At 36.7% G+C, this 14,735-nt stretch overlaps 1 protein-coding gene across 3 annotated transcripts in view; it reads left to right on the top strand.

The window, feature by feature from the left end:
• dpp10 (dipeptidyl-peptidase 10 (non-functional)) overlaps positions 1–14,735 on the top strand; it is a 274,909-nt gene that overhangs the window by 235,613 nt on the left and 24,561 nt on the right. For all 3 annotated transcript variants that reach the window (XM_042494908.2, XM_042494909.2, XM_088082895.1), the window contains 6 exons: positions 492–612; positions 2,718–2,872; positions 7,291–7,388; positions 8,744–8,867; positions 11,826–11,864; positions 14,611–14,718. In XM_042494908.2, coding sequence (XP_042350842.1) covers positions 492–612; positions 2,718–2,872; positions 7,291–7,388; positions 8,744–8,867; positions 11,826–11,864; positions 14,611–14,718 — 645 coding nt within the window. The remainder of the gene's footprint in view (positions 1–491; positions 613–2,717; positions 2,873–7,290; positions 7,389–8,743; positions 8,868–11,825; positions 11,865–14,610; positions 14,719–14,735) is intronic.

A 14,735-nucleotide genomic window follows, 5' to 3' on the forward strand; every position in this document is an offset into this window, starting at 1 on the left:
AGCTTTTGTTGTTTGTTTGTCTTGAACAGCGGTCTGCAGCTTAGCAGGAAACTCTCCTAGATTACACGCCATCCCCTTCACCGCCCGACGATTGTGAGCTTATACACTGCGTCACTTTTTAAACATTGATTTGATACATATGAAATGTACAAATAGAATGTATTCATAGTTTGTCGAACACTACAGCGCCAATTTTTTTCTCCTGGCCACTGAGCTGAGGAGTAACAGGTTTACTGCCACAAATGCAGTTCACACTACATTAGAGTTAATCACTTGACGCCTTGCAGCTTTAATCCTGAAAGAATAGCGTGGATGCTGGAGCAGATACTGTGTGTATCGACTGTAAGAATTGTTAATCCAGTGCATGTGTGCTGAAGTTGGGAAGCCTGATATCTGGCAGATTCTTGAAAATGTTAAAGCCATGCTCCAGTGTTCCTCTCTTACAGCATTTCTCTGCTCTTCACCATCCAATGTGTGCCCTCTCTCTGCAGATCTACATCTTTGAGAATAACATCTACTACCAATCAGATGTCAAAAGTAACTCCCTTCGGCTAACGTCCTCGGGGAAGGAAGGGATCATCTTCAATGGGATTGCTGACTGGCTCTATGAAGGTACTTATCAGCATCTTCTCATACTTTTTTGGTCTACAGCAGGGGTACTCTACTTGCTTTGCTTGGGGGCCACTTTTGCAAGATGTCAGGAGGCCAGGGGCCAGTCGCAGCAGCTCCATAAATGTTTTAATTTTTTGGACATTTCTAGGATTTTACCACATTTATAGGATTTTAGCACATTTATAGGATTTTAGATTTTAGGACTTCAGGATTTAGGACGTTTCTAGGACTTTAAGACAGATTGCCAAATTGCTCCATAAATACAGTAGCAAAAAGAATACAAGAACAGAGCATCAAATAAGTGACAGTAAAAAACAAAGTGTCTAATAATTAATAAGGATTAATTATTTAATTAGGATTTAGGACGTCTCTCAAATTTTAGGACATTTATTAAATTTTAGCATAATTATGGGATTTCAGGATATTTCACATGATGAAAATCAATGATTTTGGGTCATTACTAGATTTTAGCACATCTTGGATTTTAGGACATTTCTAGGAAGACATTTGTAAGATACTAGCCCGTTTACAGAACTTAAAGGCATTTCTAGGATTTTAGGACATTTCTAGATTTTAGGACATCTGTAGGATTTTCAGGCTTTTCTAGGATTTCAGGATGTTTCTAGAACTTGAGGATGTTTCTAGGATTTTAGGACATTCTTAGATTTAAGGATGTTTCCAGGATTTTGGGATGTTTCAGGGATTTTAGGACATTAGGGGCTTAGCAAAGACCTCTGTTGGTCATGTGGGGGGTTCCTCATCCAGCACTTATTTGATAAACTAACTCTATTTTGATGCTAATTTATGCACTCTGGCACCTTATGTATTACTAAAGGTAAAAAACAATTCCCAGTGTAACTCTCTTTATTTTTATTGTGGAATAGAAAATAGCCGGGGTGCTACTCCGGCACCCTATCAGATTTGGCCCACAGGCCTTAAGCTGAGTGTCGCTGGTCTAACTAGTTAAAGCATGTAGATCAAATTTTTCCTGGTTGCTGTTTCGAGAATCTTAGTGACAAAAAGGAGCCTGATGTCACATAACGTAGAGGAGCTGCATTGCCTCGGGTGAGTTTAAACATTGCGACAGTACAGATGATGTTATCTAACTTAATTTTCACAGTGTTGGCAGGCTGTCTCATTAAACTGTAAATGCCTGTGTTGAGAAACATTACCTAATAAAAGGCAGTGATTAAATATTCATAATGTTTGTTCTAGTGCAGATATCTCTGTCGTTTTATGTGTCTTAAGTAAACACACACTGCATGCTCCTAGTGATGCTGGCCAATCCCTCAGGAGGAATGACGCTTATGTAAATCTTATAAAAAGATAAGCGACCGCAATAACTGCTCTGTTGTCTGTCCTCTTTTTTCCCTTGATTCTTAATTATATATGTGAAGTGTAATAATGTAGCAATCAGTGATGGTTGACCCCAAAATAAGAACTTCATCTAATAGCTTTTTTGTCATATGAGGTTTTTTTCCCCAATACAATGTGTTGGCTGGAACGTCTGTATTTAAAGAGTCTGTTTGTGTATGAGCATTAAGGACTACATGAGACTCTTTTCCTATCAAATTACAATAAGAGCACTTAATATTTAAATGTTTTATTAAATTCAGCTGGATAGAAAAGTAACCTATATTGTTACCAAAAGGACATAGATAAGTATCATCAGATGAACACGCAACCCAGCTGCCAGAAAAAAAAAATGTTGGCATTGTATGTTTCTGCAAACCAAGGATATGTTTGCACATAATTATAGCAGATACTTCCGACTTAACATTTCAACAGCACTGTGGTTGATGTGTGGTTAGGTTTAGGCACAAAAAACACCTAGTCATGGTTAGGAAATCATCATGTTTTGTTTGAAATACAAGTTTTAAGAGCACCTTCCCTTTAAAAAAGTGGCAGTGTCTCAGTAAAAACAAGTGCTTTTTGTCGTGGCAGGAGATGCCAAGTTTAATGTGCAGTGGACACAATTGAAATAAACTGGGATTTAAAGTTGCAATAAACCCTAAATTTCCAACCTCTTACTTTTTGATTCTCACATTTTGCAATATCAATTTGGATCAAAGAGTTTAACTCACCCTGTGTTTCCCATCAAACAGAGGAGATCCTGCAGACCCATGTGGCACACTGGTGGTCACCTGATGGAGAGAGGTTGGCCTTCCTGGTCCTTAATGACAGTCTGGTGCCCAACATGGCTTTACCTCGCTTCACCGGCATGGCATACCCCAAAGGAAAGCAGTACCCATACCCTAAGGTAAACCTTGTTTAGAAGATACTCATGCTATAATAATGTATCAAAGTTTACACACTGGATACATGGCCATTAGCCATAAATGTGAAGAAAAAGATATCTGTTCTTGTTTTCCCGTTCATCATTTTTGGAACATATGCTTGTTTGCTGTGTTTTCAAGTGAGATAAGAAAATCCATATTTTTCGCCCTGTTCTATTGGTTTACCCCGTCGAAGCTCTGCCTCTGCACCCTTAGACGAATCTTTGCTCTCATGGCCAGTTAGGAGGCAGCGACCACACACTATAAAGCCCCAGTACATCCACTGTTAATCTCCTTGTTTCACTCAGCCACCTCAGAGCACAGATCTACACTCACAGCCCCTCGGGTGTCACAGAATAATGTCTTTGCACGGCAACAAGCCTTTTGCCATCTGCTCTTGGCTGCTACCAGCCTGGGATGGCAACGACCCACATTAACTACCGACCCATGGTGCCCATCTTGTTGATCGAAGTGCTCCCATGGCACCCCGGGCCCTCTTAGCCTAAGCTCCCACCCAGATGCAAAAGAGATGGGGCAGCAGACCTCTCCAAGTATTGTTCTCAGCCGGAATAGATGTTTTCCTCGTAACTCCAGTCTTCATGATAAGCTAGGCTAACCACATTTAGACTCTATCTTAGAGATAGGTATCAATTTTCTAATCTGACTCTCAGAAAGAAAGCAAAACGAAGTTATTTCCCAAAATGTTTAGTTTCTGACATTGATAGAGTGCCCGAGAAAAGAGTCCTAAACCCTGGAAATACATTAGCACTTTAGCACCTCTGATTCCCTTTTCTCAAAGTCAGTGGGTTTTTTGAATGGGTTTTTGGTTAAATGCCTGCAGTCAGTTCTGTGCTTCATACAAGATGAGACTTTGATTTTTGCTCTACAACATAAAATACATCAGTTAATATCTCACTTCTGAACTTTTAAGCTTTAAAGTGTCTTTAAAAAAAAAAAAAAAGCAGTGGCTATCAAGTCGCTAAATGAGACTGACAATGTCATCCGGCCAAACTCTGCTGACCACAGCATTACAGCCTCGCTATGGTAGCAACTTTAGATCATGCGATGACAGTGAAGTTTGTTTAAAGCCTAACATTGGCTTTTTACCTCTGACGATTGCATTCAGGCTTCAAAACTCTTAAGTGTTCATATTAAAAGATTATCTTTCTGAACAAAACGTGTAAGAATAATAAAGGGTTGTTTGCCACAGAGCTTTTTTCTACAGTGATACAAAATCCAATGGATAAATCCTATAGGCTTTTTGACAAAGCCAAAGTCCACGTTGACCTACAGAAAAACATTATCCCTTGGACACTCTTCTTGTCAGGGCAACGTACCCTCATACAACAGTTTGCATGATATCCTGGGAATTAGTGCCCCACATATGCTGTTACGTCCTAAATGCAAACTAACATACTTAACACAAATCTAACATAAATAACACAAAAAAAGAGGTAAAGTTTAGAAAAGTAAAGTTACTGTGGTTAGGTTAAGGAAAAGAAATATGGATGACATACCGTAAAATAACATGGTCCTGAACAGCGGTCCCCTGGGGGAATGTCCCAGAGTGAAAGTCCTGTGTTTTGTTTCTCATTTAACCCCTCCTAACTCTTACTGAACTGCTGAGGACCACTTTCTTCTTTACTCTCATACATGATCGCAACCATCCAAAAGAAAGATTACTAGTTTTTCACTACATGGAATATGTATGAATTTTGGTGCATTACCTTTTTACATAGAAACCATCCATGAGAACAGCTGGGTCAAAAAGTCTTAATGTAAATACAAAGAGAAGAGATGTGTACAAATGTAGCTTCTATTTCAGTGTGCAGTCCCTGGACACACATTTGTGATTCCTAGGATAGCAAAGGAACGACCCGCCTTACTCTCCCTCAGATTGGTTGGATTGGTAAGGTTCATAAATTTGCTCTTAAGACACAAGCAATGTTTTTTTAAATAATGACAGTGTGCTTAAATTGTTCTTAAGTTTAGTATGCAGACCTTTTAGGTTATATATTATTTTTAGACTATTATGGAATGTCTTAGCACGCTATTTAATGTGGTTTCCAACTGTTTTTAGCTGTTTTTTGGGGGTACACAGTTGTCTTCCAAGAAAACATGCTCACAGAATAATCCAAAGGCAAATACATCTGAACAAAGCCAATATGAAGTCTTGTACCTGATCTCTATCAAACTGATTCTCAAAACATTTGCTGTTGAATGAACAACATCTGTGATTTGATATTTTGTTTATTCTTCTTATTCCCTTCACACTCTATTGTAACAATTTGAAATCACAGTTTTATATATTCAACATGGTTTGAAGTCAGCAAGATAAAAGAAAAACAGTTTATAAAAAACAGTCTCAGAGTGTCGTGCTGCCACCATCCACCAGTGTTCAGTCATACAGGGAGGCTGTACATTGTCAAAAAGAAAGGGAACAGTTGTCCCCACTGACAGTCGCCTGACTTGAACAGAATGCAGTGATCATACACAGATAATACACAAAGCAGTTGGCTAGCTGCAATAGATTTGCTGATCTTTGATTGAAAGCAGCACCTGTTGTTCTCTCTGTAGATTTTCCTATAGAGCTCTCTCTGCGCATCAGCACGAGTCTGCAAACACAGGAAATCAAAGATATCAAAGGTGGAGTGAAAGAGAAAACTGCACAGAATCCGAAATTATCTTCAAGAATTAATTTGACATCAAACATCACTAATCCCAACAATGTTCGAATATCTGAGGGAAGGCTTTTTATGTTTAAACATTTGAAACCAGGATTAGCAACACAAGAAAAGTGTTTCTTGTGTTGCTTTAGATACATTTTACAAGTATTAGGTGAGGTAAATATTGTGTAAATTATGTGTAAAAGTATAGAGTAAATATAAGTAAACCTTTAAACCCTAAGCAACTTGGCAAGAGATGTCCCTCAAATTGCAAGTAATTAGTGATTTTAAAAAACAATTTTTAAAAAAAGATAGTGAAAAATCTCTAGAGAAACATTGTATATATTTATAGTTATCATAGTTAGAAATTCAAAGTTATATTACAGGATTATTCAAAAAGATTTTTTCCAAGCCATTTCTTTGTTTTTCTTCTTTATTTATTGGTTTACTTTCCTGTGTGTTTCACTGTAAAATCTGATTTTACTTTAAAGTAAATATGACTATTAGTCTTAATTCATGTGTACTTTATATCACACTGTTAAGCTTACTTAAAATGTAGTCATATTTACTCAATTTTGTGAAGTTGTTGGAAGTTAAAAGTGTAAAAGTTTAATTAAATCAATCTTTCTACATTTTAGCAACTTCAGTTTACTGTGCTTTTTATCTGTAATTTGCTGATTGCAAACTAGTCAGTCATATTTCTATATTCTTAAACATGTTAAGAAAACAGATCTTTTAACTTCATTATTGGTAAAAATCCTCTTTGTAATGATCAAGGGAAGTTAGACTAACTTGGTTTACTAAAGTTGCTAATGAACAACAAGGTAATTCCACCTGCCATTTTAAAGTTCTTCACAAAATTAAGTAAATACAGCTAAATTTGAAGTAAATTTAAAATTTAGATAGAGTACATGTAAATTTGGATTTGAAGTTATATTCACTTTTATTTTTTCAAGGCAGTTGGTTTCCCAAGATTTTTTAAAGTAAGATCGACTTGTCAGATTGTCAGGTTTGTTTTCCTGTGCTAATTTTCAGGTAATTTTCTTGTACTGTTGTACAACTCGATCTTGGATTTTTTGCCAATATCCAATATAAACTCATTTGGCCCATCATCGTTACTGATATTGATATCTCCACTTCTTTCGCCACCCAAATTTAGTGATCGAGTCACTTCTGTAGTGGAACTAACATTATATTCAACATACTCTTATCGTGATGGCCCACCTACAAATGAAGATAAAATACAATGCTTTTCAGTGTATGTAATATTCATTCATTGTACATAATAAAAAAAATACTCAATATTTGTTGATAAAGATGATGTTTAACTATTGTTCGTCCCTAATTTCTGGGTCATTTCTTCTTAAAGTGCTTATTGCCTTCTCCCCATTATTTTAAAAGAAATCATGCCAGTTTGGTTACAAAGTGTTAAATGAGAACAACAGAATGCAAATGTCCAGTGTTTATGATTGTACTTCACAGTTGTTTGAAGTGTTTCTCAGATGGATCATGTTTAATCAGCAGACTGCTGTTTAATTTGATACAAATCCTCTACATAACAACACATGCATTACTGTCTAACTGTATGTGCACTTTAAAACATTTAAAAGGGCTTTTAAAGGGATGCTCTCAATGAATTATTCATTCCAAATCACTCCATCAACACTTAGTCACTCTTGCCATTTTTGATGCTGTGAGGCTTTTGTCTAAAGCTTGGACTGTTCTTCTGCCTGCAGGCTGGCCAACCCAACCCGGCGGTGAAACTCTATGTAGTCAATCTTTACGGGCCGACGCACACGCTGGAGCTCATGCCTCCAGAGACGCTCAAGCTGCGGTAAGACGAGCTGCATTTTGTTTGTCAAACTTTTGCATCAGCTGCTGTGTTACTGAAAGGGATACTTTTGACATTTTATGGCTTCAGATGATAATTTTTTGCTCACTAGACACTCAGCACATTTAATTGGGGAATGGTGTGCACTGCAGCTCACTGTGCCCCTGCATTGCAGTTACAGTAGCTGTAACTTTTACTTTCAACGAGGAGAGCCCTTAAACTCAAGGACGAAGTACGACCAACATATCCAGGCCTGCATGGGCCTGCTGAGAGAAAACAATATATTTTTATGATTATTTCACAGTGAATACAGCTGCATTTGTCATTTCAGCATATTTAAGAGACCTCGTGATAACCTTCAGATTTAATCAGACTGCATCACTGTTTGCCTGAACTCAGTCTCATGACTGTTAATGAATCTCTGGTGACTTTATGTTTTTCAATCTATTGTCTGTCATCTCCTTGCATTAGGTGTATGAATGTATTTTATTGTGCTGGGCTGAGCCTTGGACCGTCCCACCTAATAAAACAGAGACATGTCTTGTACTGCCATTATAGGACTAAGTAGAAAAAACATGACAAAAGAAAAGCCACCCCTGTCTCCTAACAATTACATGTGTATGTTACTAACTTGCATTCATAATGATGTAGCAAAAACATAATGTGCCTGGATTACGTACAGAGACATAATTTCTTTGTGGTAATAAAACACAACATTGAACACGCTGGATTAACTGGGAGGTGGTCGGGGTTGATGGCACACATACAAATCACAGGACTGTGACAGTGAACTGCTCAGTAAAATGAGCCTGTGACAAACTTTAAAAATGTTTGCAGTGGTCACATCATCCAACAACAGCCAGGACATTAGTATGTTTCCAAAATTTATAATCTCCCATATGTGCACATCTTATATCACATAAGATTAAAAAGTCTTAATCTAATTAAATGTATTATTATTACTATTATTATTATTATACTTCTAAAACAATCCACAATCCAAAACAGTATAAAGACAATTATAGAACCTAAAAAACCCCTAAAAAAACAACAACTGGGTAATTCTAATGGGAACACTTTTGATGTATATCATAGTGTAAATAGTCTGGTGGCATTCAGTATTTGTGCGTCATAAGAATGAAACAGTTTACCTGCTGACCTTAGACCTACTCTGACACTGTGTTCTTTCAAAACCAAACTTAAGATTTTCCTTTTCACTTTAGTGTTTTCTTAAATCAACACACAGTATGTGTACATCACGTTTATTTGGATGTTTATGTTTCATTTAATGTCTGATTTACTTTTGCATGATATGCTGCTATGCAGATCAGCCTGATCTGAATGAATGTTTTCAACAGGGAACATTATGTGACCATGGTGAAGTGGATCAGCAAGACCAAGACATCTGTCAGGTGGCTGAACCGGGCCCAGAACATCTCCATCCTGACAGTGTGCGACACCACCACAGGAGCCTGCGTCACGGTGTGTACTTGTGTGTGTGTGTTTGTGTGAGTGAGAGAGATAAAGACACAGAAGTGTGTCCTTGGGTAGAGAACAAAGGTTTTGGTAAGCATCTCGCCCTTCCTTTGTGTTTATGTTCGCAAACTATCATCTAATTTGGAAATGTATTGTCAAGTAAATAAACGTGTGGAAAACACTTCATTACATGTGCAATGACACATAATCCTCAACACTTACTTCATGGAAGGCTAAGCAGAACTCATCAAACTTTAGTGGAGTAGCTTTATATTTGATGAAGCTATTAACAATTCTTGACTTCTGAGTTGATTTCCAAGGTAACGCTCTTGTGTTGTGTTCGTTCCCAGCTCTTGTTTACCTTCAACTTTTTCACGAGCACTTGTTATTTTAAATCATTTTCATCTTTAAATCCTCTAAGTGGTTACTCGGTGCTTTGTTATTGTGAATTCAAGAGGGTCTAAGTAAGAAAGAAAGTTGCATCTATTATTCATGTTAGACAGAAAGTACAGGTGCCTTTAGTATTTATGTGAGACACTCATTAACCCCGTCAGCAGTCACTGAAACCAGAATTATCTCAGGCACTTAAACACCCAGTTAAAGTCTGTTCTGCACCATTTCGCTCTCCAGTTTTTGTTTATGTTAACGCTAATAGAACACAGCACCTTTCAAACTTTTTTTTTCTTCATAGCTTTATTTAACAAAATATGTACAAAAAATGTCTGACAAACATACATGAGAGCACAAAAAACTGACATTCTACACATGACAGACAATAATAAATAAGCATATCAATTATAAACCAACAAAATGGACATGGGCATAAACAAAAATTAAAAAATTAATAAAATCAAAAATAAAAATACTTATTCATATCATATCAGGGGTTATGTCAAATAAGTTTTTATAAAAATCTAAATATGTGTTGCTTTTTTTGTTATTTAAAAGAGTAAGAAAGGAAAGTGTTGAGTTAAAATCAATCATCTTTCAAACTCTTGGTCTTAGTAAAGCCCCATATACACCACAACTTAAGAAAGCATAGCTGTTAGAGAGGATCAATCCCCAATTTTTTGAATATGAATACAAAAAACAAAACAAAACAAAAACAAACTGGATCCATCAGATCAGATCACATCCTTGCAACATGGAAACTCTTTTTTAGTGCTACAATCTTTGCATCTTGCTATTTTTGATAACTTTTTCCTTTCAGAATAATAGCATAAAAATAAATGCTTTGTGTTTGATAAATAATTTCATGGTTATTAAAATATTCAGAAGCAGCCCATAAATGATGCATTAACCTTACAAATCACTATATGTTTCTTTTAGATAATAGTGCATTAGCTGCTGTTAACATTGAAAAGTCTCAACATTGCGTACTGTTATCATTGAGTTTGGCCCTGTTAGTACTTTGTATTAAGTTGGAACCAAATTTGAGGTATTACCCACTCCTACACTGTAGCCTTAAAAATAATTCCCAGACAGCTTGCTACACATTGTAACAGTTATTAAACTATAATTGGACAGTCCTGTTTGAGGGGCGGGAATTTGGGGAATGGCCAGCGATGTGGAGTCCTAAGAACAAATTGCCATGGGGAGTAAACAGAACCCAGCTGAGACGATAGAAAAAGCTTTAGAGAGTTTTTTTGATTGTTCCTGACTTGATACCAGCTGCAGATGTTCACCAGCTAACCCTGTAAACTGTCACTATAACAGTTTGTTATGTACCTGAATAATGAACTGAATAATTAGTCACGTAATTACTAATTGTGTACTATGTGATATATTTTTTATTTACCTTTATTTAACCAGAAAAAAAACCTCTGGCGATTAAAAATCCCTTTTTCAAGAGAGTCCTCACCAAGACAGGCAGCAACAAAAGTTACAGACAGACAACAAAAATACACAATTTTGCTGAAATTAATGCCATATGCATGAACACAGCCAAAATTATCGAAAAATGAAGAATGCGAAGCACGTAAAATGCGCCAAAAAATTCCCTAAAGGTTAAGAGGTGCTAGATTATTTACACATTATCATATGTGTATTATTAACATAATAACAATACTTCATTTTTAAACGTCAGGGTTATTGTCAGTACTGTATTGTAACAGCCTTAGTTTACACTGGAGTTAGCTGACAGCCTGCTACATCTTATACAGACATTAAAGGGTGCCTTGTGCGTGGGAATCAGACGCTGATGTCCACTGGCCAAGCTGCCATATTTGACTCCCTGGGGATAAAAACGGGTCGGCCTGTTTTGTGAGGACATGTGGATGAACTTTGTTGAATGACAGTTCTATCAATTAATTCATCTTTTTTTTTTTATTTACTTTTTTTTTTAAAGAAAACATTGCTGAAATTGTAGCACATCAACTGGAGTAAACTCCCTCCATATTCTCTCCATATTTGGATGACACAGAGCAGTGTTAACCCCGCAGTTGAACTGTGGCTCTCACCGGCCGCTCTCCAGCTCTGTGCTTCCTGATTTGGTGTGATTTGCACGAACAAACACGCGGCCCAGCCAAGAGGCAGCTTAGCTCCGGCCTGGACACAGCGCCCGGCCTCCTCTGCCAAAACTGCAGCTCCCGCTCATGCATATTGGTTTGAAATGATGGCTCAGACTGGGAATGGTTTTCCCCAGTGGGGTGTTTAAATAAACAACAAAATCAGGGGTCCATTATGTGGCAGATGATTCTGTCTGGAAAATGTGCCGCTGAAGTGGCCAAAAATAAGTTTGACAAAGTATGAAAAATGGGACGCTTTTGCAAAAGTTCTGCTGACATAAAAGAAAATTCACTTTGGGAGAAAGAATGTGATTACACTGCCTCTAAAATACTGTCCCACTTTCCGAAAACCGCTGTTTACCCAGTCTAAGTTTAAGGTCAGACAGAAAGGCTGCAAGTTTTTTGGTGATCTGGGTGAATTAACCACACTGACATTCTGCTCTGACATCTTTTTCAGAGACATGAAGAAAGCTCTGAGCTCTGGCTCTCCAAGCAGGTAAAGTGCCCTTCATCCCATCTATATGGAACATTTCTGAAAGCATGTGCTCCAGTGCTGTAATCATCTCTGTCTAGGTATCGCTTAAATTCTGCCACATTATTATTTCATCTCATCTCCACGTATTTCTCCACACACTCTTCTCAATACTGGTGAGGCTCTGTTCAAATTCTGCACCTGGTGATGCAAACACAGCGTGAGCGGCTGCAAGAGCCACTCATGTCGGCCCTTCCTATCGTCCTTTTCAGCAGATAAAGGTGTAAACTGTGAATTCATTTTCACCTGTAGGATTTCGGAGCAAAGAGAAGAGCCTTTGGAGATGCTGAAGTGCTTTAGGCTTTTGCACTTAAACAAATTTCTGTCAAAATTTGGCAAAACTCTCACAGTAATGTACATTTTTTTAAAAAATACAGTTAATCATTGTAAATCTTGATGCTTTTTGGGGCCAATGTTACGCTGTAAACTTCACACTGTACTGTAGAATACTGTAATACATTTTTCTGTTGACGAAATGTGCGGAAATTACACTATAAAATAACAGTAGGATGCTAGCAACGACAGCTGCCATTAGTTTACAGTAATTTTAGAGGACAGTTTGTCACAGTGTTGCTGTTAAAATACAGCCATGATATAACTGTAATGTACAGTTTTTTTCCCAAAAAAAAATACAGTAAAACTCCATAAATCTTGATGCTTTTTAGAGCCAGTATTACACTGTAAACCTCAAATTCTACTGTAGAATAATGTAATAAATTTAGCGGAAATATACGGTTGAGGGAATTTTTTAAAAGACGGTGTAAAAAAAAAAGTACGCTGTAAAATCTGACAAGTTAATCTTATTATATTATATATATTTTTTTATAAAATAATTTATAGTAGTGCTGCAATAAAATAACATTTGGATGCTGGCAACTTCAGCTGCTTTTAGTTTACAGTTATTTCAGAGCAAAAGTTTTTGTTTTGCTGTTAAAAAGCAGTCATATTATAACATTAATGTGCAGTTGCTGTTTTTTTCTAAAAATACAGTAAAACACCATAAATCTTGATGCTTTTTTTGAGCTAATATTTCCCTATAAACTTCACATTCGACTGCAGAATATTGTATTAAATTTAAAAGAAATATTCTGTTGAAATAATTAATGGCAGTTTCACTGTAAAAATAATAGAAGGATACCTGCAACTAAAACTGCCAATAGTTTGCTGTAGTTTTACTTTAGTCTTACTTTTTATAATGGACAAGTTAAAAATCAAAGCAGCAGCCTCTTAAATGAGTGTTAACATTCAGTTTAGAGTTCATCTAAGAAATTTGCAAAGCTGCAGCACATATTGAGCTTTTTGTAATATTTTCGCTGTGAGAGAAATATTTTTGTAATCTATTCTTGTCAAGACGGACCTCTGCAAGGCACCATACAATTGACTTATTAAATCAGCCTCACCGGAGCCATACAGATTCAAAACCAGGCATCTGATAAAAGCCAGCAAGGCCAAAACATGTCATTCTAACTCTAGTACCTTTTAGATTTGACTCCTTTTTATTTTTTTCCTTGAAGAGTGCAGTCGACTCTCAGCTCCAGCTTTTTGTATTTACTTGAGGAAACAGAATTTTTTTTTGGGCAAGATTCGGTCATATAGCCCTGAAGCCATACATATTTGGCTGCAGCGCTGGGTAATTTAAACCACTTGATAATCTTGGCACGCAGAGCTGCTTGTCTTTGTTACGGTGGTAATCTGTGAGATGCTCGTTCACTGACTGTGAGGTTGTGTCAGTGCAGAGAGAGCCTAAAGGGTTTTTATGTAAGATTGTCTCAGATGCCAAAGGCTCATTCTGGGTAAACTCCCTCTGTCTGAGACAGAATGTGTTTGTGTTACTGAGTGAGATATTTATTCACTGATTGTGGGTTTTATAAATTTAAACTTGATGAACTCAATATAAACCACACAGTCAAACATGACAATACACAGCAGGAAGATTCTAATTTGGTAGTAATTCATGGGGTTAAAAAGTGTCTTGAAGACACTCTTTTGGCTTGTACAGTCAAAGTTGTAGATATCTTGATTGTAAATTCTATTTGTAGAAATGTTATTGGGGTTAATTTTAAACCCATTTGAAACCTGGATGGACATCACTTTTCTTTTGCTGCATTCAGACGCCTTTTAACAAGCATTTAACCTCTGAAACCTGAGAAAATTGGTTTGATGTCTTTCAAAAGGCAGTAGGCAATATAGTGGGAAATGTCCCACTAAATGCAAGAAATTAGTAAAAGGTGAAAAAAGAGAGGGAAATACTTTAAAAATAAAAATAAAAAAGCCAGTGGAAAATGTCTAAAAACTAACTCACGAAAAACTATGGTTTTAATTATAAAAACTATATACTTAAAAAGATGTTACGGAAATAATATATATTCTATTTTGTCATTATTATTATTTTAATTTATTGCACTTTTTTCCCCAGGTCATTTCATTGTTTGTTTTCCTTTTTACTGTTTTTTTTCTGTATTTTTGCTATTTATGGGGTAATTTTCTTGTAATTTTTACTAATGTCTCACAAATTTTTGGATAAAATCTTGTGAAGTTGCTGTCTGCCTTTTTTCCATGTATAAGCTAATTTGTTCAGGTTTCAAAGGGTTAATTACCATTCTGACTGGTGAGAATACAATTTTAACCTGAAAAATGCTGTTATGGATACCTGAAATGTAATCACAGAAGGTGAAAAGGTTTTATCATATGTCTCTTTTCTCTTCTGCAGAACCAAGAACCAGTGTTCTCCAAAGACGGCAGCAGATTCTTCCTGACTGTCCCGGTCAAACAAGGAGGACGTGGAGAGTTCCATCACATCGCCATGTTCACCACGCAGGTGAAGCTCCACTTTAT

This window comes from Plectropomus leopardus, chromosome 10 (genome assembly GCF_026936395.1).
Source record: "Plectropomus leopardus strain MGB_pleo_1.0 chromosome 10, ASM2693639v1, whole genome shotgun sequence".
In the NCBI taxonomy this organism is placed as follows: domain Eukaryota; kingdom Metazoa; phylum Chordata; class Actinopteri; order Perciformes; family Serranidae; genus Plectropomus; species Plectropomus leopardus.